This window comes from Cheilinus undulatus, linkage group 21 (genome assembly GCF_018320785.1).
Source record: "Cheilinus undulatus linkage group 21, ASM1832078v1, whole genome shotgun sequence".
Taxonomy (NCBI): Eukaryota; Metazoa; Chordata; class Actinopteri; order Labriformes; family Labridae; genus Cheilinus; species Cheilinus undulatus.
Genome location: NC_054885.1, coordinates 31,596,578 through 31,617,568, shown reverse-complemented (window position 1 = coordinate 31,617,568; position 20,991 = coordinate 31,596,578). Strand labels below are relative to the sequence as shown.

The 20,991-nt window shown below is 38.5% G+C and overlaps 1 protein-coding gene across 1 annotated transcript in view; it reads left to right on the top strand.

Annotated features, from left to right (window-relative positions):
• The window catches only part of abca3b (ATP-binding cassette, sub-family A (ABC1), member 3b), a 55,444-nt gene that overhangs the window by 7,469 nt on the left and 26,984 nt on the right, over nt 1-20,991 (top strand). Inside the window, exons 4-9 of the mRNA XM_041817616.1 lie at nt 3,250-3,496; nt 8,829-8,956; nt 12,131-12,296; nt 15,227-15,486; nt 15,579-15,695; nt 17,872-17,992. Coding sequence (XP_041673550.1) covers nt 3,250-3,496; nt 8,829-8,956; nt 12,131-12,296; nt 15,227-15,486; nt 15,579-15,695; nt 17,872-17,992 — 1,039 coding nt within the window. The remainder of the gene's footprint in view (nt 1-3,249; nt 3,497-8,828; nt 8,957-12,130; nt 12,297-15,226; nt 15,487-15,578; nt 15,696-17,871; nt 17,993-20,991) is intronic.

The following is a 20,991-nucleotide window of genomic DNA, read 5'->3' as shown; positions in this document are numbered from 1 at the left end:
GCTCTTAACTGGGGGGAGATGCTGCACTGTTTCCGTAGTCCCGGCCCTCATAGTCACTCAGTTTTAAGTGATTTATTTCTGAAGTTAATGCACAATAAATCCGAACTTTAGTTTTTCTGCATCCTCATAATATTAACTAACATCAGGTTGTAGACTGATGTCACCCTCTGGCAGGTCGTCCTGCATGAGGGCGATTCATCACTGATTCCTTCGTAATCACCGTTGTAGTGTGGTGGTGTAATTTTTCTGCACATGCAACCAAAAAAATGCCCTCTGGCTCAGTCTTGTTGTAACTAAGATATCTGCTGAAAAGAATCTACGGACAAATTTAGCTTTAACAACCTTGAATTTCATGTGTTGGCTAATATGGCACCACACCTCCTGAATATCAAAATCCCCAGTGTTATTTTTTAACTGAGAGTGTGAAACACTAGACAAGTGTGTTTATGTGTCCATGCTTTTTAGCACTTTCGAAAGTGTTTATTTCTAACACTTAACTAGTTATTCAAACACTGTACACAGCAAAATCACCAGTCTTTATTCAACTCCCAAAGTGTTAAACTTAGCACTTCTTCTGAGTTTATGTAACTCTAAATGAATAAATTTGAGTTATGTGTTATTTAGATCATTCCCATAGTGCAAAGCACTTTCCATACTTGGGAAAGGTTGGCATAGCAAAGAAACAGATGCAGAAATAGAATAAGCCCTGAGTTGAAGGTCTGCACTAGGTGGCCAACTCAGTGGATCACTTCACTCATGGTGCAGAAGTTTTTAAAATCAAAAACAAGAATAATTCACCAGAAACATGAGCAAAGGAGTCCTAGCAGTGATCACTGTACAAAACAGACAGATCTAAATCACATCTAAAAAATCTGCCCAAGGGCATGATGGGAAAACTCTGCCCCCCAGATTTGAAATGGCAGTGGACGAAAATTGCATCATTGACTTTCTACAGAGTTGACTTAACATTGCATGGATTAACATAGTCGAATAAAACACTGAAGGCCATTTATCTCTAAGTGGAGTTAAATCAACCCTGAAATATTTAGCACTAAGATTTTGGCTCTCTAGGTTTTGCTGTGTGCTTGTATGCACAGCTGATTGAGGGAACAGGAGTGTTTATTAGCCTGAAGTTTCTGCATGAAGTTTGTATAAAAAAAAAAAAAAAAAAAAAACTTCAGTGTAATAATTTCTAAATTGATACATAGATACAGCATGATACATAGAGCAACGAAATGTCATTTTCTTTACAGGCTTGGGATTTTGGTGATATTTTCTTTTGTCTTCCATGTTTGGCTATTTGTTAGTTAGTTTATTTCCACTATACCTAATAAAACATGGCTGGGAAATGCCACGCTATTCTGACTGACAGATTTTTGTTAAATGTTAAAAATAAAATGAAAATTGGGGGAAAAAATCACAACATGATTTATTGAATTAAATATTCTACTTTGAACAAATATTTATTGGCGTTTATAGCCCATCAAAGTTACATTTCCATCTTCTATTTCGCATTTTAAAGCATTTGTAGCTGTTTTTATTAATAACATAAATTAGTTGATAATGCTTTATAGATGATTAGTCCAGTATTTACTAGGGTGAGTATTTACTGATGCTTTATCATTAATGTTTAATTTTGTGTGGGCTATTTGTCATTAAGTTCTTTGAAAAATTTAATTCTACAAGAAGCAGCGGTGCTGGGACGGGATACTGGTGATACCAACCAACATGATAAACAAGCATGATATTTTTTCATATATAAAATGTGTTGACTTTAAGGCTTTGTAATAACAAATATATCACTTTTAAATTTACATTTAGCACTAAACCAACATAAAAATGTTATTCCTTACTTTTCTTTAAGCGTAGACAACACACAGCGACAGTATGAGTCTAACAGTACTGCTACATAACTTAGGTTATATCTAATTAAAATTATACAACTGTGATAATACCAAATAGCCTAGTTATTAGGTTAAATACCCAGCATTGTACAAAAGATCTGCTGTTCTGGTTTGGTCAAAGGATAACATTTTAGTGCTGTTGAAATACCAGATTCAAGACTTTAACATAATTCTAGTTAAAAACTTGCAAACACAAATAGAAGTCTTTAGCACATAATATTAGGTAATTTCTTGTTTTCATCCCCCAAAATTCGGCCAATCTCTTGCATTCCATATAAAATGTACAATGCGCTGTGTATTTGTGCAATATAGACTCTGCTTTTTCAGTCACTTGCAGCAGCTTTTGTTTAAATGTTTTATCAAAGAGTTAAATTTTGTAAAGCTTCATAAAGTTTCATTACTCTTCAGTGCTATCAATTAAAATAACAGAGATTTCAAAACTTGTGGTGTCAGAAAGAATCAGTGTATAGAAATTGTTGACACCCCATTATGATGTTTATTAATTCAACAGCAAACCAAAGATGGACGGAGGGGTGGTCTATTCTTGGGCCGTCCTTGAAGTGATCCTGTGATTTGTTGTGAAAGGGGAAGGTCTGTTCTTGGCGTCCCGCAGAGATTGACTTTAATGACCTGGAACCGTCAAAGTCGCTTAGTACTCCAATCACTCAACAGCAGGAGGCCATCACATAAATTATTCTGTGTTTCAGCTGTCTCTGAAATCATCCGGTTTCAATCCTGGAAAGTGTGAAGATGATAGATGGAAGCTCAGGCCCCATCTGGGTTTAGAATTAGTCCTAGTTAGTATATCTAAATATTATTAAGCCTTCTGGAAAAGCTTTGCCTTTCAATCAGGGCTGTGAGGATACTGGGCTTTCAAGCTTTGATTTGATATTACATTCACAATAAAAATGGAAGTTCAGGTTCAAGAATGGCAAGAAAGCTTGTACATGCAATAAAAATCAAGCAGTTATGCTTGTGATGTTTTGGTACTAAAACATAAATTATTTATATATTTCAGACCATGTGCAGGAGTTTGTTTGTAATTGTTGGTGCATTTTCTTCAACTTTCATGCAACTTTCTTATGACATAGATGCGGTTTTGTCATTAAAATAATGGGCTTTTACCGTTGAAAAACTTGTGATTTCATAAGGTATTGCAAGTTTTGACATCATGTTTTCAACACTCCACTTCAGTTTGATGCTGAGGAGCTGATACAGATTTTTCTTTATACATCTTCAGCTCAAAAAGATTTTTATTGATTTTCACAGATTAAAGTTGCCTAACATCATGAAGACTCTGTCAGAAATGGCATAACGACAGCTGATCTCCATTTCTCCTCCCTAGAAACGTCAAATCCTGGTAACTCTGGTGGAGATCCTCCTGCCCCTGCTCTTCTCAGGCATCCTCATCGTGCTGCGTCAGAAGGTTCCTTTTAAAGATTACCCAAATGCCACTACTTATGAGAGCTACGCCGTGGACAGACTACCCAGGTTTTACTTCAGACACCTACAGCTGGCCTACGTGCCCAGTAACTCCAGCGCAGTGCGTCAAGTGGCAGAGTATGTGCGAGGGAGCCTGTTCCTCTCCTCAGGTGGGTAATGGGTGATGTAAATAAGTGTAAAATAACAGTGGCAAAGACATAAATCAATACATAAATGTCAAATGCTTTTGGGGGATGGTTTTGTTCGCAAAGTTTGCGTTCTGGGACTTCCTGCTAAAAAACAGTGAGCATGCATCTAGAGACTGGGTGCTTTATAAGCTCAAAGAGCAACTGCAATAAGACAGAAAAATGTAAAGAAATCCTGCATCAGTCAATTCATTTATTAGATATGTTGACGTATCATGATGGAAAATCCTACATGTGGTATAAAAGAAAGACTTTACTGGAATTGTTTACGAGTGTGAGTAGGGATCAAATTAAGAAATATGGCGGAGAAACAGGGAAACTTGGATGAGACAATAAGAATGGAAACCCACGATTCTCTCCCTGATATCTTGGCTGATTTCTTTGGATTTTCCTATGATGCCACACAGGGAAGCAGTGTGTTTACCTTAGAATATATCCACAGGTATGCCTCCAGTTAACTCAAATGTTGTCAGTTAACCTATCAGAAGCTTCCAAAGCCATGACATCATCATCTGAGCTTTTCCCAAGTTGTTTAAAGATAGTAATCTTAACATATGCAAACTTCTGACTTTGAAGAAAGTAAAAAAATTCTCTGACTCCCTGACCATTATTACAGCGGTGTATTAGGGCCACTCTAGAAGACAAAAATAGCAAACTCAAAATTCTCAAGTTTACAAAGTTAATTTATGAGAAAAAGATAAACATGCTTGACTGTAGAAGTTGGAAATGTGTGTTAACCAAAACTTATGAAGTCCACAGTCAAACCACTGGTTCAGTTTGATTTCCTAGTTTTTGACTTTACACTGCAAATTTCGGATTTTTAAAAACTTGACATTTTTGAGTTTCTAATGTAAGCTTTAAGACTGTTTAAACTCTGAAATTCTGAGTTTGTTTTCTTGTAGATCTACAACTTTCTAATCTAAAAAAAAATAAATCACCCAAATTTGGATTTTTTTTTTTTGCTAAAAATTTGACAGATTGTCTTCCTTTTTAAAATCTTTTATTTTGGCCCTGATACACCCCTGTACATAATACTTCTTCATTGTGGTTTCAAAAAGATAAATCTGTACATCTAATTTTTACGAAGCCAGAGCAAACCCCAACCCTTAAAGGTGCCCATGCCCCAGGTTGGGAACCGTTGCTCGAAAATACTAAAACTATTCCTTACATATGGCTTTTCTCTAAAGAATCTCAAACATTTTCGCACCAATGAAAAATGTGAAATTCTTCCCTAAAGAGATTATTGATTAAATCTGAAGTCATTTGCTAATACTGAATGTGACTGATACAGTAAGTCTCAAAGGCAGTGGTGTTAATCTCTCCATTCAGTTTTCAGTATTTAATCTCTATTATGAGTCACATACTCTTTGTTCCAATAGGATTTGATCTGATTAATTGAGATTAGAAAATGTTTTAGAAACATGTGAAGAACGAACATTGAATTTGATTTAAAAGACTGAAGAGAGTTTGAAGAAGTAGAAATGTAATAGATCCCAAAGTAGTGACAGAGCATCAGTGTCTACAAGTGTTATTTTGATGTTTATTTCTAGTTAAAATTGATTTTTTTGGGAAAGTTTCTCCAAGAAGTAGTTGCATTACATGCTACAAACTTTTTCCGATCAAGTATTGAATTTTTGCCCATAGAAATCTGGATGCCAAGCCTCATGTTTATGTCCCCAAATGTGCTTTTAGTTAAACCATTATAACCGGTGAAACAAATACCAGAGCCTTGACACCATTTATAAACTGGGGCAAAGCTGGGAATACCGGTTCCTCCAGAAACCGCTGTCAGGGGAGCAAACAGGCCGCACCCTTCTCTCATGTCAGAGTCAGCTGGAGTTAACATAGCTGGTATGCTGAAGTCTGTTTCATTCACTGAAATACATGCTGACACTTGCAGGACTGGTTTTTCAAACAGAGACGCTCTGCTGTGCCAACAGTCTGTTTACATATTTGATTTTACGTTTATCAGTAAATCAGCCGGGACGACCAATCGCAGCAGTGAGACTGACGGCAGACTCAGAGCAGCAGGTAGACTCGTATAGGTGTTTGACTTCAGGCTGTCTTTTCTGGTGAGATCCCAGCTCAGACATTCATGAATAATTCAGCGCTCAGAGAGAAGGTGGAGGCTGAATTTTACTATGTCATGCACACAGAAGACCACATAAGAAATGTGACCTTAATGTTCTGACTAGAATAAAAGACTCTGCTCAGCAGATTGAGCCAAAGGAGTTTAAAAACCCTCTGATATTTCAGACGTCATAGTCTCACACATTTAAACAGCTCTCAGTTAAAACAATTGAGGGCTTTGGTGTGTTTGTCTGGAGGGTATTAGGTAATGAAGCGGCTTGTTTATGTGTTTATTGTGAAACAGGGAATTATGAAATAAGGAACTGTGGATTGTGTAATCTGAATTTTTGTTGCTTAATAGGTGAGCGATATTAAGCTGTTGTGCAGAACTTCTGTTTGAGAAGCTTTGACTATTAATAGAAATAAACTGAGCTAATTACATCATTCTCAATCCAACCAGTGATTCCCCAGCTTTTTGATTGATGCAGCAGGCATCAAGCTCTACAAGCAACACTACAAGCTTAGGAGCCTCCAGTGAGGCCTGCCGTTATTTGGCTGCAAGTCTAGGCTGGTAATAGTGCAGTACTCTAACTAAAATTGAATTTGTTCAGCTGTTATCATTACTCTCAGCCTCAGTATTTTCACTTTTACTTGTTCTTAACTTTTTAGCTCTTATTGTAGAAAATCTACACAGCCATTGTTATTCTCATGTAGCTCTGTGTATCAGCTCATAGTCCTTCATTTTTAGCTGACATTTTAGTCATTAGGACATTATTTTTGGGTGAAAACTGTGATTGTAAAGCCGTTCTTGCAATCTTTCTAGGTGGATCATGTATCCATCACTTAACTGTTAATTTAAGGTCATCATTTTTTTACCAAAATGAACAACTTTAATATTTATAATTCTTAAAATTTCCATTTATTACAACAACACATCTATCACTTATCTACTTATCCCTTAAAGGGGCCACAGGGGCTGGAGCCAGTCCCAGCTGTCATTGGTTGAGAGGCAGATTTGCTCTGGGACGGTTGTTAGTCAATCAGAGAGCTGACAAATAGAGACAAACAAGCGAGCATGCTCAGACTGACACGTTCAGTCAGTGTAGAGTCACCAGTTAACTTAATGAGCATGTCTGTGGACTGTGGGAGGAAGAAAGACCCTGTCCTGTGCTGATTCAAATTAGGAGGCTTCTTGCTGTGAGACGTGTGCCACCAGAACTACAACCACAACACGGGACATTTGGAGCTGTCTCTGTGCAGCCAGCTTCAGACAGCAGCTGGGCCATAGGATGCTTTGTTAAAGCTCCACAAAAAGTGCGTTGCACTTAAACTTTTTTAGAGGCATAGCTTTAATATTCCCCTTATTTTGTTGTTGGCCTATCACCACTATTACACACTGGCTTGCAGAGACGCTGAGCCATTATTTGTAGAAAAACGCCAATTTCCTTGCAAATTGGCCTAATTGCACCAAGCATCTAATGATGTGGTTGGTAATAGCATGGCATAAATAGAGAAAAGATTAGCCTACTGTCTGTGAGAGCTGATGGAACTGCGCTGTAGTTTTTATGATGAAGGGGCTTTCCAGAGATCAGGAAACAATTTCACCTCTGTATGACTGAAAAATAAATAAGTCAGTAAATACTACTTTGACATTGCTATTACTAAGCCAGAACGAGGAGGTAAATCAGTCTGAGACTCCCAGCTGCTTTTTTTATCCATGTGTGGCACCGTTTTCTTAGGGTTTCCTTCTTTCAGAGAGGAAACTTATTCAAGGTGGTGCTTAAATGAACATAATAAAAAACACTCTCTTTTATTTTAAATATTTAATATGGATTGTCAGAATCCTTGTGGGTGCAGGCAGGAGTGGATGGCACAAGCTACAGGAGCAGGTGGTAAATGTCAGAAATCCAGCCCAGGCAGGCAGGAGTGGGATTAAGAAAAGAGTCCAGCACAGGGTTTAGTTTCTCTAATACTCTGCTCCTTGTACATGAATTACTTCACTTACTTCATAGTTTTTTATTTTTCATGAATTTGCAAAAAAATCTAAAACTCTGTGTTCACTTTGTTATGATGGGGTACTGAGTTTAGATTAATGAGAAAAAAGAATTTAAACGACTGTAACATCAGGCAGAAACATAACAAAATAATAAAAAAGAAGTATTTTGAAGACATTTTTACCAAAAATGTGGTGAATGCAATAACTGTTGACTTATTTCTCTGGTTGTTCTCCCTCTGTGTCCTCTGAATGTCTCCATGCAGTTGTTTACTTCATGAGGCTGACCTAGATTTAACCCGAACACCAAAGTGTAAAAGTCCTTTCCTTTGACTCAGAATGGCTGCACGTCTGCCTGATAAGAGCTGTTGAGAAACCAAGTTTTAGGAAAGTTAGAAGTTACAGTGAAAAGTGAAAAGAACCACATCCTTTTTATCTTTTTATTTTGACTAGTTTTCTGAAACTGTCTGTAATATCACTGGTGTTTGTAACATTTTTGTGTTCTAGTGTTTATCTCTTTCATGTTCTTGAAGGGGTCATTAGGCAAACGGCAGGAATAGAATATCCCGCTATGGAGCCTAGACACTGATGGTGGTGTTTAGGGATGCAGGTTCAGATAAGGAGTAGCCTTCCTGGGTCAGGAAAGCAATGAGGTGGCTTGGAGGAGGAGGCTGAGGTATGCAGGATGAGATGAGCAGATGTCCTGGACTAGAAGCTTATAATCTGAATGGAGGTAGCTGGAGTGGAGGAGGGTTGCAACGTCCACACTAAATTGACTGACTGTGAAAGAGAGAAGATTTAAAACATGACAGGTACAAGATGATTGGTCAAACAAGGTTGAGACAGAATTTTAGTACTTAAGAAAGTGAATGCCCATAATCAACTGATCACCAAAGCGGGACCAGAGGAGGAATGAAGTAGGAAGAGATATGAATGAGTGAAGACCAGTGAATGAGTAAGAAACAGGCTTCCTGTTTAAACTTTCACTGAGCTCCATATAAATGGCAACATTAGGTGAACTCTTTAGAGGAAATGTGACCCGTTTGATTGATAATATAATATTTAATTCAGTATGCTGTCAACATCCCGCCTAACTTCTTGGCAGCTGGTGAGATAAAGAGCACCAAGGTCGGGCAGCAAGACAGCAGGCATGAAAACAGATGTACGTGAGATGAATACCACACCACTACTAATATCATTTTCTTTGTGTGTCTGTGTTTTTTTTTTTCTTAGTGCGTGGCTTTGAGACAGAGGGGCAGTTTGAGGACTTTGTGAGGAATGACCCGCAGTCAGGAAAGATCCTCGCCGCCGTGGTGTTTGAGCACCCCTTCACCCATGATGATGAACCTCTGCCCATTAAGGTGAAAATCTGAACATACACTAAAGCAGACTGATGGACTGGGTGCAGTTGCAGTGCTTTGTTTTCTCTTTAGGAAACACTGAGCTAGAACATTCCTTGTTAATTCTGCTTTCCAGTAATTATAACAGAAGCATTAGTACTTGGAAAGCTGCTACAACACACGGCTTTTGTTACACTGAGCTTAGATAAAAACATCTACAGTATGTGTTACCAGTCTAACAGGCTCAGGCACGTTTTTCTCTTCCTTTAACATTTCATTGTTTGCTTGCCAATAAGCAGCTTTTTTGTCTGTCAATTGTCTGGTTTAAAAATAGCAGCTAGAGTCTCAAGCCAAGAGAAAAGCCCATATTTGGTCGGATTTTTAACAAAGCGCAACAGTACAGTGATTTTTCTCGATAATCTAAGGGCATAGGAGCACAGATATTTACAGAAATCTTCCTTCACATGCTGTGGGGTAGTGTGTTCTGAATGTCTTTGGTAATGCCTTTTAATGATGATTTTAGCCATATTAATATGGCCAGAATGTGTAAGAAGATGTTTATCCAATAAACAATAACAATGACAACCAAGGCTAGGAGTAAACAGCAAAACTGTGTATCAAGAGCTTGCAAAGTGATGTGAGAGAACATCGGTGTGAAATCAGCCTGGTTCCATTGTGTCCTTTGGATTGCAAGCAGTCCAATGCTTTTACCCCAACACCTAGTTTCAACTCATCTTTGTGTCAATCCTGCAGACATTGACACAAAAAGAGGAAAGAGTAACGTGAACAATTACATGCTCTATGTGGACAAAAATATTCAGGGACATTGTATTCAAATACATTTACTTTGATATGGATTTGACCCCCCCTTTTACAGCTTTAACAGCCCCCCCTTCTTCATGGAAGGCTTTCCACAAGATTTTGGGGTTTTTTTTGGTGGGAATTTATACCCTTCATCCTGTGGAGAATTTATGAGGTCAGACACTGATGTGCAGGCCAGTCATGTTCCTCCACACTGAACTCCTAAGACCATGTCTTTTTAACCTTGCTTTGTGCACCGGAGCACATTCACATTGGAATAGAAAAGGGCCTTCCACAGACTGTTGCCACAAAGTTGGAAGCATAGCATTTTCCAAATCATCTTGGTATGCTGAAGCATTAAGATTGCTCTTCACTGGAGATAAGGGGCCTAGCCAAAACCCTTAAAAGCAGTCCCACACCATTATCCCTCCTCCATCAACCTTCACAATTAAATGCACTCAAGCAGGTAATGTTCTCCTGGTATCCACCAAACCTAGACTCACCCATCTGACTGCCAAACAGAGAAGCATGATTCGTCACTCCACAGAGCATGTTTCCACTGCTCCACAGTCCAGTGTAAATGTGCTTTACACCACTCCATCTGATGCTTGGATTACTTGGTGGTGGTGGTGGTGGTGGTGGACTTGCTGATGTGAGGCTTGCATGCAACTGCTTGGCCATAGAAAACCACTTAATGGAGCTCTGGCCACACCATTTTTGCTTTTACATGGATGCCAGTTGAAGTTCAGAAGTCTTTAAACAGCAGAATGTTGGTCCTTCAGCAGTCATTGACCCGTCCTCTGTGATTTTACTTCGTCATACGCTTTGTGGCTGAGTTGTTGTTCCAAATGCTTCCACTTTCTAATGATATCACAGTTGACTGTGGAATATCCAGCAGTGATGAAATTTCACAAATCATATTATTGCAAAGGCAGCATTGATTACTTCACTGTTTACTCGTGAAGTCACTGAGCTCTTTAGAATGACACATTTAGGATCAGAAATATAAACTGCGTGGCTGGTTCCCTGATTTTAGTGCATTTCTGACAAAGTCAGATGGGAAGACGGGAAGTGTAGAACACCAGAAACAATGAAAAATGGAAAGTTTTTGGTCAGTGAGCATCAACTGTCTCTCTGTGCAGAAATCCCCTCCTGCTTCCCATCTGGAGTTCTTCTCTGTAATGTGACATGTCAACAACTCAACAACTTACTGAAATGTTCTTTAACTTGTGAGGCAAAGCTTTATCCAGCTCACCACCACCAAAGCCTTGTCAATGCAAAGCACCACACCTCCATTTCCCCACCTTCAAAATAAAGGTCCAAGATGTTGTACTGCTTTTAAGGGGGACCTGAAATTCCCAGAGATATATCAGATGCAGTGTGGACAGCAAGTGCTTCAGGATACAACATGATATCTTGCAGTCAGGATATGCATTAAAGCAGCAAAACTCAGCTTAAATGGCCATATTATCACCTCCCTGCTCAGTGCATGCTCATGATTTTCTATACTCAGCTTTTACTGGCAGGAAAACATTTGCTGACATAAAAAATATTTGACTTTTCCAGTTTTGCATACACACCACTTGCACAGTGTCAGGGTGTAATAATTTAAGATGATTAATACTACCAGTAGCGAAGCGTTTCATCCTGTGTAGCAGGAAAAACCTGACATGAGTTTGGAGAGTTTACTAGTTTGTTTAGTTTATTCCAGTATTGTATAAGTGGTGGATCTGGCTTATAGGAAGTGTCGTGAGATATTTGACTTGAAATTAGACAGATACACTTCCTGAGTTTTTGCTATGTATTAAGTGTTCTTTATTTCCCTTTTCTGTTCTTCTTCCTCCTAAATAACATCATCATATTATGAATACATAAAACCCAAAATATTCATGTAATAAAAAGACCACAAGACTTTATTTTCTTCTTAGTTTATTTTTTTGTGCTTAGTTTTATGAAGATGTATTCATTTGACCAAAATACACTACAAATCATTATATAAGGTTATACATGTCTTTGTGGTTTATAGAATCAACAGTACTAGGATAGGATTGTTGGATTCTCAGCTGATAAAGACACGAGATCTGTTTCAGATGGTGCATTTCTATGAAGCTGTCTGGTTTTGTTCAATACATTCTGGCACAATTTGGCACAGTAAACTCTTATTTATCTTGAATTTCCACAGCCATTGACTGTCCAGTCTCAATTGTGGTAATGGGAATTCTGACTCTTTATGGGACTCAGCTGTTTTGGCTCAACTCAGCATTAAGATCCAGTCTCTTGGGTGCCAAACAGCTCCTCAGTTGGTACAACTTTGACGTTCACTTGGTAAAAACGCAGCATAATTCGCACCTCCAAACTCATCCCTTGTTTTTTTTCATGCTGTCTCTTGTACAGGTGGGCTACCATCTGCGGTTCACCTTCACCCCACGTAACGCCCCCCCAAAGGAGAAGTCAGAGCTGAGCCCAAACAGTGACCTGGACTGGCACACGCTCAGCCTCTTCCCCTTATTTCAGCTGCCGGGGCCAAGGGAGCAGTATGATAAGGACGGGGGAACACCTGGTGAGAACTCCCACTTCTGTCAATTCCACCCCCCCTTTTTTTTTTAAATGTCCCTCTTTTTGCCTTTCTCTTTTTTATTTCTCACTTTTTTCACAGTTTTGCAAACCAAAACTTCTTGTCTCTGCTTTATTGCTACCAAACCTACATTTCTGTTGGTCTTATCTGACAAAATACCTTACATTTCTCAGTAGAGCTGTCCAGGTTGGAATTAATACATCTGTGCTAAAAAAAAGACAGTCTGATTGGTAAAAAGCACCCAATTTAACACAAATTTAGAGTGCTGTGTGTCTCTTCAGGATGTGTCTCCGTGGCAACGGTGGCCTTACACATCTCTTACGTGAACCCTGGTTTTGGCAGCAGAGTGATGTTTTGTGCCCCCTCTTTCTATGCTTTCTCAGGTTTCAGGCTCTTTTACAGAGGCGTCGTCTAATGTTATCTTCCTTTTCAACCCACCAGCTCAGTTGTTTGAAAGCATTATACACAATGATCTGGATTTGGTGGTCCTCTTTTTGGCTGTCCAGGATCAGGTTATTTATTTTACTTTTGTTCTGTTTTATAAAATAAACTCTGTGAGATCAGCCTTAGCAGATACAGACTTTTATGATTTACCAAACCAGACTACCAGAGCTATCATACCTGGGATATTTAAATTATTGTATTAACATAAGCACCTGTATTGTCTTAAAATCCTAAAGTCACTTTTAATTTTTTTGTCACTGTAATTTAGGAGCAATGTAGGTGTCAACATCACCTCTTGTTTTTTTTTTTTGCAATGCTTTATATTCAGTCAGTTTCACATTTAAGACATAAAACTGGGACTAGAGATGTGGTAAGGATATTGGTATCAACATGTAGTTGTCATTATATGATGACAAGAGTCACAAGAAGACAGTGCTGTCCTCCTCTGCTACAGCTGCTCCATTTATCCCACCAGATTCCTTTAAATCCTGGATAAAAAAGGCATTTATATTGGGATTAATCACCATTTACCAAGATCTCCATTTAGAGCATTTATTTTTGAATCACAATTAATTGCATGCTTTTTGGTCCTTTTCATCTCACTTTGGTTAATCCTCTCTGCAGCCACTGTAAAGCAAATATGTCTACCTCTGCCCCTTAAAGGCTCATTTCACTTAAAAAAAAGAAAAACCCACAGACAGCTCAGTGGACAAGTCAGCTGTCATCTGCCCCTTGTTTAATCAAACATTTACCTTTATACATCATAAGTTCCCTTTTCCAAGGTTAAGTTCATGTCATAATCTTCAATCTACTGATAAAAGCAGGTCTGTATTCAGACAGGATGTCTCTTACCTTTAGGTTAAGTCAGCAGAAAGATCCAAAATGAGACAAAATGCAAAATAGCGGATTTTTAGAATGCAGTTAAAAGGATGCAAGTAATTGCTATTAACTACAGATATTCTAAGACTCTCTATTATTGAAAAAGTTTAGATTTTTTTGGCAGCCCTATTTTTACAGCACTGTGCAGAACTTTAAGGCATGTTTCGGCAATAAAGGAGGCTAAAATAAGGTGTAGATTTGGCAAGTAAGCCTTTCATTGGGCGGTAAGGAGGACTGACAAAACCCTGGTCGTGCTCTAGATGTCCTTGTATATTATCAGGGGCGTGGAAAAAATAATCAGTTGAAAAAATAAAGTCATCCCCTTTCGGGCGGGGTAAGGGGTGAATGTGGTGAGTAAACACTGCCATGGTGAAGTCCGGTTAGGTAGTAGGGTTGCCATGAATCCCTGGCCATGCTGTGGATATCCTGAAGACCTGGGCCATTACCAGGGCGTGGAAAGGACTGAGAGAGAGAGATGCCATTGAGCTTGACCTTGGCTGCCCTCCCCTCTCTCCAGCCCTACATGCCTAAAATTTATGCACATGACTATGTATAGTTCTGTTACGGTTTATATCATGGATTATATCTTTTTTCCTTTGCAAATCACAAACACTATCTTACAAAATTTTTATGATAGTAAAATTTACTTTTATCAAACCAAGATACAGGACTTTTACAGAACCCCAACTCTTTTAGAATTACATATATTTACCCAGAGAATCTGAATTTTTAAACATGTGCAAACCTGTTGGGAGTGTTTAAGACTGGCGTGTGTGTCCACACTGCCCGAAGCATTGTTAATGTGACTGAGATAGTTGACTTTAATTGTATTTTGTCACTAAAAATGAACCAAATTCCTCTTAAGGATGAGTGTTGTGTACCCCAAACTGAACAGTAATCCTCCCTGGATGTTTCTGTCTTCAGTTCTTTTGACCTATTTTGATGAAATATGTTCCACAGTATTCATTTTCTCTATCTGATAACCCTTGTCCTGGTTTTTCTGTGTCAAAGTTATACCAGCACAACTCTTTAAACAAGTTATGCAGATAAAAACAGAGATTTTATCACCTTAACCAATTTGTTTTGTATTTTTTTTGTTCTTTTAAACAGTACAATTTTTAAGATTTGATCAAATCCAGTCACTTGTAAGCAGATGACTTCTTATCAGTGGACCCTCATTGTCAGGTTTAAATTAGATGGCAATGGTAATTTTAGGCAAATATGGGACGCTATCCTCCCCAATCAGGCCTAAACCCTTTTTCATAATGGACTTCTGGAGTTGAGTGTAACTATGAAGGAACAAAGAGTCATGTCTCAAAGATGAAGTCATCCTCGCAGCATAGTAAAAGCTTTTGGAGCCACATGAATATGGATTCCCAGCCTCCACATGCATAATTAGGGTCGACTGGAGCTCCACTTCTCCTCTGGGCCTCTTAAGCCGTTAACTTTTAGAGAAAGGGAGAAAGACTTTGCCTTGCAGAAAAGGTCAATTTTAAAATATGGTTTCGCTAATAGCCATTTATTCCTGACTCTAATTAATGATGGTATAATGGCCGATTAAATGGTAGGATTAACGTTTTCTCTTCTCTAAGGTTACTACAGAGAGGGATTCCTAGCTGTGCAGCATGCAGTGGATCGAGCCATCATGATTTCATACAACAGGACTGCAGCATCACCTCTGCTGCGACAGAGCCGAGTGGTCCTGTCCCGGTTTCCTTATCCAGCCTTTATTTATGACGTCTTCATTCTGGCCATTCAGAACCAGCTGCCTTTACTACTGGTGCTCAGCTTTACCTACACCTCACTCAACATCGTCCGAGCCGTGGTGCAGGAGAAGGAGAGGAAGCTCAAGGTGGGCGTTGTTGTGCCTCTTTAAGGGTCACTAAAATCAGTATCTAAAGCTGACTGCCCTATTAATTTTCTCTTTTTTTTTGTTTATTTCAGGAGTACATGAGGATGATGGGTCTCAGTAACTGGCTCCACTGGAGCGCCTGGTTCCTCATGTTCTTCCTCTTCCTCTGCATTTCAGTCTTTTTGGTCACTCTGCTCCTCTGTATCCAGGTAAGATTGTTTTGCTAAATCATTGTTACATAAGCCACATTCCTGCACGCCATTCATTAAGAAAATTTCTTACACAAGTTACCTGTAAATGTTGTTATCAATGATATGGTAGTATACCTGCAGTATGCATGTACTAAAGAAATATGCAGATACCTCAAGCTTTAAATCAGCAAAATTTAACTGTTCATCATAGAGAGCTTGACAAAGGTTTGCAGTCATTTGTTTAGCATTGTGAACAAAGACAGGGTGGAAAATACCATAAAACTTTGCAGAAAGATGCACTGAGTTACATGATCTTAGCCATGTTTTTAAGTGAGAGCCTCAGCACCTTCTGCGTTCAGAGTTTAGACTTTTGCTGTCAGAGAGGAGGTTTTCTTACCCCAGGAGGTTCAAATCTAACAGATGAATCAGGTTATTTAGTCCATAAACTTTCAGGATCTTAAAAAAGCTGCCGGAACTGCAAGATGTGTGTCTCATATCTCACTATTTATTTATCATAATGAAATCCATGGGAGTTACTCATTACATGCATGTATTTATGCATTTATGTATTCATAATATGCACAGCCAGTGGAGTTCCAATGCAAACAAAATGGGCACTCATGGACAAGACTTTCAATCTAATCTAACTCAGCAATGGTATTAAAACAGGGGAAAATAGGCATAAGCTGTTAAAACAGTGGTTATAATGAAATGATAATTAGTTAAAATAAAAAACCTCTTATAATGGTTTAGTTTTGTTTATGCAGTGTTAATGAACTAGAGTTTGATGTTAAGGGTACAATATGAAGATTTTTTTTACTCACATTAGTTAAGAATTTCTGTAGTTATAATTTCCCCTTTTAGTAGAATTTTGAAATGCCACAATTTTGCATTTTAAACAGTTTTTGTTTCTTTTTGGATTTTGAATTGTGTTAAGCTGAACGTAAACTGTGTGATTTCAAGCCAACTCTTTAAAAGGAACCCGACATGGTCAGAAAATTCAACTTATTGGATAGATATTTGTAAGTCTCATATATATATTGAACAAAAAAACATATTAAATATCTGCATTTTGAGTAAATTTGAGCTTATAAACTCACCAGGAGGCCGGCAGAGGGCTGCATATCATACGCTGTTGAGGTCTTTTTCTGTGCACCACGAGCAGTTATTGGTCAAAATAGAAAGGAAAATAATAAATAAAGAGCCAAATTTACTTTGTGTAGCAAATATGTTCACCGACATTGGGAGAATTTGTTTGAAATCTGTTTCTTGACGACTCTGATGAAGGCAAGGAGCTTAAATGTGTCTGTTTGATGAAGTTGTTCTCCAAACTTCTACTATTTATGAAGCTTTCTGTTTCCATGCGGTTCAAAATGTTGCAGGTGAAGATAAACACAGTACAAAAATACTTCTGGTTTGTGCTTTTCAAAGTAAAAGCCTGCTTTAGCATTTCTTTGGAGAAACTCCTTTCATGTGTACATACTGCTTTTATTTCGAAATGCTCTTGGAACGGTTCCACAATACACTGAATCCAGGCGTTTTATTGACATAAAACTTAGGAGGTATGGGAACAGCAAGGAGCGCTCTGGCCAAGTGACGTCACAGTAGCAGTGCGGACCAAAACATGGCAGCCTCCTGGTGAGTTTATAAGCTCAAATATACTCAAAATGCAGATATCTAGTGAGTTTTTTTGTTCAATATACATGTGAGAGATACAAATATCTATCCAATTAGTTGAATTTGTCTGATCATGTTGGGTTCCTTAACAGTGATGGTGGAAAGTCAGCTTGTGATGCGACTGAATCACTTAAGACGCTCTTAAGACTCACACATTATGGTCTGATGGTCATGCACGGCCTGAGCATCACACTGTATAAGTGACGTGTTGTATCCTGTCATATCCTCTCTCTTTATCAAAATTGAACAAAAAACAGTGGCGGTAGTAGTACATGTCTATGCATCATCTTTCTCTTTTTTTATGTTAATTTTTGGACCTAGAGAAGGACGTTGGATAGAGTTGTAAACAGGGATGAGAGAGTGGGAAATGATGTGGGAATGGCGCCACAGGCTAGACTTAATGTGTACATGTGGCATGGTTGAACCACTAGATCATCTCCACCCCTCTACCTAACCTCTTTTTTATATATTGTTTTGATTTAGACTCCTGATGGTGGATTTATAAATGTTGTTTCAGGTGAGTCCTAACGGAGCCGTACTGACCTACAGTGACCCCACGCTGGTCTTTGTCTTCCTGCTCATCTTTGCCGTGGCCACCATCAACTTCAGCTTCATGATCAGCACCTTCTTCTCACGAGGTGTGTACTTCTTTGTGGTGTGTCAGCCTCCAGCGTTGTACTGTGTTTTGTGTTTGGCCGGCTGCCTTTTTTACGCAACACTGTTGATCCGTCAGATATAGGTCAAATATCGACTGTTTGCTCTGTGCCCTCCTCTTAGCTGCTCTAAAGCATAAAAGCTGCAATAAAAATAGTTTATTTTTTTTCTTTTTACACAAAGATCTTCACACAGGCTGGAGGACTTTTAAAGAGCAAAATGTAGTCTACATAGATCAAGCAAACATGCATTTACTGATGTAGCAAAGCCCTCAAGGCGTTTGTTTTATGTGTTGCCTCCCCCTAAAAAAGTTGTGGATTTCATGAATGAACTGTCCCTGATGTTCTGCCTTGATGGTATCCACATGGGCCTTAAACTTTCCCTTACAGACCAGGTTGAGTTACAAATGCTCATCTTGCTCAGTTTTTAAGATTTGTTAGTGGTTTTTTTTACCTTTATTTGGAGAGGAAAGGACAGTGGATTGCCTGGGAAATCAGGTAGAAGGAGTGCTAGAAAGGAGCCACAGGGTGGATTTACTGCACACTTTTGCCTATCTAGCTTAGTTGTATGCACATAAACACATTACTTATTTTCCATGTTTGCAGTATTTATGTTCTCCAGAAAATCATCATTAACATTAATTGATTATGATTAGTCATGATTAGGCTTTAAGAGCCTTTCGTCTGCAGGGGCAGAGATGAACACATTAAAGGCTTCCTTCCTTCTCCTAGCTATGATGGATTGATTTCTCTCTCCTTTATTCATATGAGATGACTGTCCTTTCCATCACAGACAGAGCAAATGCAAAGCAAAGTGTCGTATTAAAAATGTACACAGCCCTTTTCTTCTTTTCCTGCTGTTCTCCATCTCCATTTGGCCCAATGTGGTCCCTTAATAACTGTCCAGAGTTTAATACTATAGAAGTACATCCTGATTATGTATGCACCAGTCCGTCAGCTAAGATTGGTATCAGCCAGTGTTGGCATTGGCGTCAGTAGCTGTTTTATTTAGTGTTGCATCGGTATAAAGCTGGCATGCTAGTTTAACTAACAGCTGATTCAGAGAAGAGGTTTACAATCGTGCAGAGAAGTCACATGTTGTCACACATGAAAGAACTATTACCATGAAAAGACACTCCCTTAGTTTTCTACAAAAGATGGCAGCTCATTAATATGTTTGTAAAAACCTGGGTCAACACTGATTATTAGTAGTTTGTTAGACCGATAACCGATATTTGGAACCAGTATGAATTTGACAACCAGTGTGACCAGAGGTGGAAAAATTACGCAGCTAATGTACTCAAGTAAAAGCACAGTTACTCTGGTTAAAATCTACTTAAGTAAAAGTAAAAGTACTGGTCTGCAAATCCACTCAAGTAAAAGTAACAGGTATCTAAATTATAGTTTACTTTAAGTACTGAGTGTATATGGATTTCAGCAAAAATCCAATATCGTGCATCCCTGAGTAAAACTAAATCTTTGAAAGTGTTATGACTGTTATGAGAGTTGTAAATAAGCACTGTGCATCCTTTAGGAATACCTATAGTCACAGGTGTGAACTCCAACTCAGTGGATATAACTCCACTCATGGTGCAGATGTGTCTCACAACAACAATCACTGTACAACAGGCAACAACCAAATACAACTAAACACATCTAAAACACATCTAAAGGGCAAGGCCCAAGGGCTTGATGGGAAACTCAGCCCACACTTCACCCCAGAAATTACAGTGGGTGGAGCTTAGATCACAACAGACTGATTGGTCGATGCATGGGTATAACTCCCAACAGTTCTAGTGCTTCATTTGTATTTATTTCTGTTAATCTCATTAGTGCTTCCCAATTTACCTGTTTTTAAATGTTGAATTCCCTTCTTTCTTTTTTTTGTCTTTTTGCTTTTTCTTGGTTCAAACACTGAAAAAAGGGGAGCTGTAACTGAAATTCTTATCTGTAATTTTTTTCAAATGTCTTCCCAATTTTTTTTATCTTGATTTAAAAAACATTTATGTAAGAAAATGTGGTGGTGCTGGAGTCTTTTATTGACTTTTGGAACTAGGTCTGCACTAGAAGTTGCACCTTCTCCTATAAATTGCAATAACACTTTAGCAATTTATAGGACATATTGCAGTTGAATTATAAGAGCATTGTTTTCTAACAGCAATTTAAGTGGATCAAGTCTCATATCTCTTGTTTTTTTAAAGATACAAGGAACTAAGAAGACTTGATTAAAGCATTTGGCTACACTATTATTCAGACATCAGTACTGACCCTGATTTTCACATTTCTGCACCTCTGCAACCCTTAAGTTTGCCTTATTTGCTGCTGAGCCCTCTATAAAATAAAATGAAGACACCGGACCTTCCTGGGTTCTTCCTTCCCGTGTACATAAAACTAAATCTGTTACACAAAGATTGTGACTGTATATACAGAGCCTAATAGGAGGTGGAGGAAATAGGCAGTGAAGAACCAACAGAGAGGATACTTCAGTGACCTACTTGGCCATCTTTTCTTCCAGAGTATTTTTCTACCAAGCTCTCTGGGACTTCTGATGACACTTAATCAATGCATGTCCATACATGCTCAAAATGTCACATTGTCCACCACAAGTGTTCCTTGGAGAGTTCTTGTCATGCTTCTTGAAATTGAAAGAAAAGCAGCCCTGAAAGTCTTTTTCTGCTTCATTCACTTTACCCTACAAATTCCTTCCTCATCCCTCGATTGTCCTCCCTGAACACTTATGCTGTCACTCACAGAAATGGGTTTCACAGGAGAAAAGCGCTCTCTTTTGAAAGTAATTTACCTGTGAGCTGTTGCATAGGTCTATAAATGTATAGCTATTGAAGCTTTTCTATCTTCACAGTAATCTTTTCGCTGACAACCAGGGGAATGGAGCACTTTATTCTTTCTGTGTCAGTTTGGTTTATTTATTATTTAACGCTGCATAGTTTTTCTGCTCATTGTCTTTCCAATCTTTTATTCTTTCT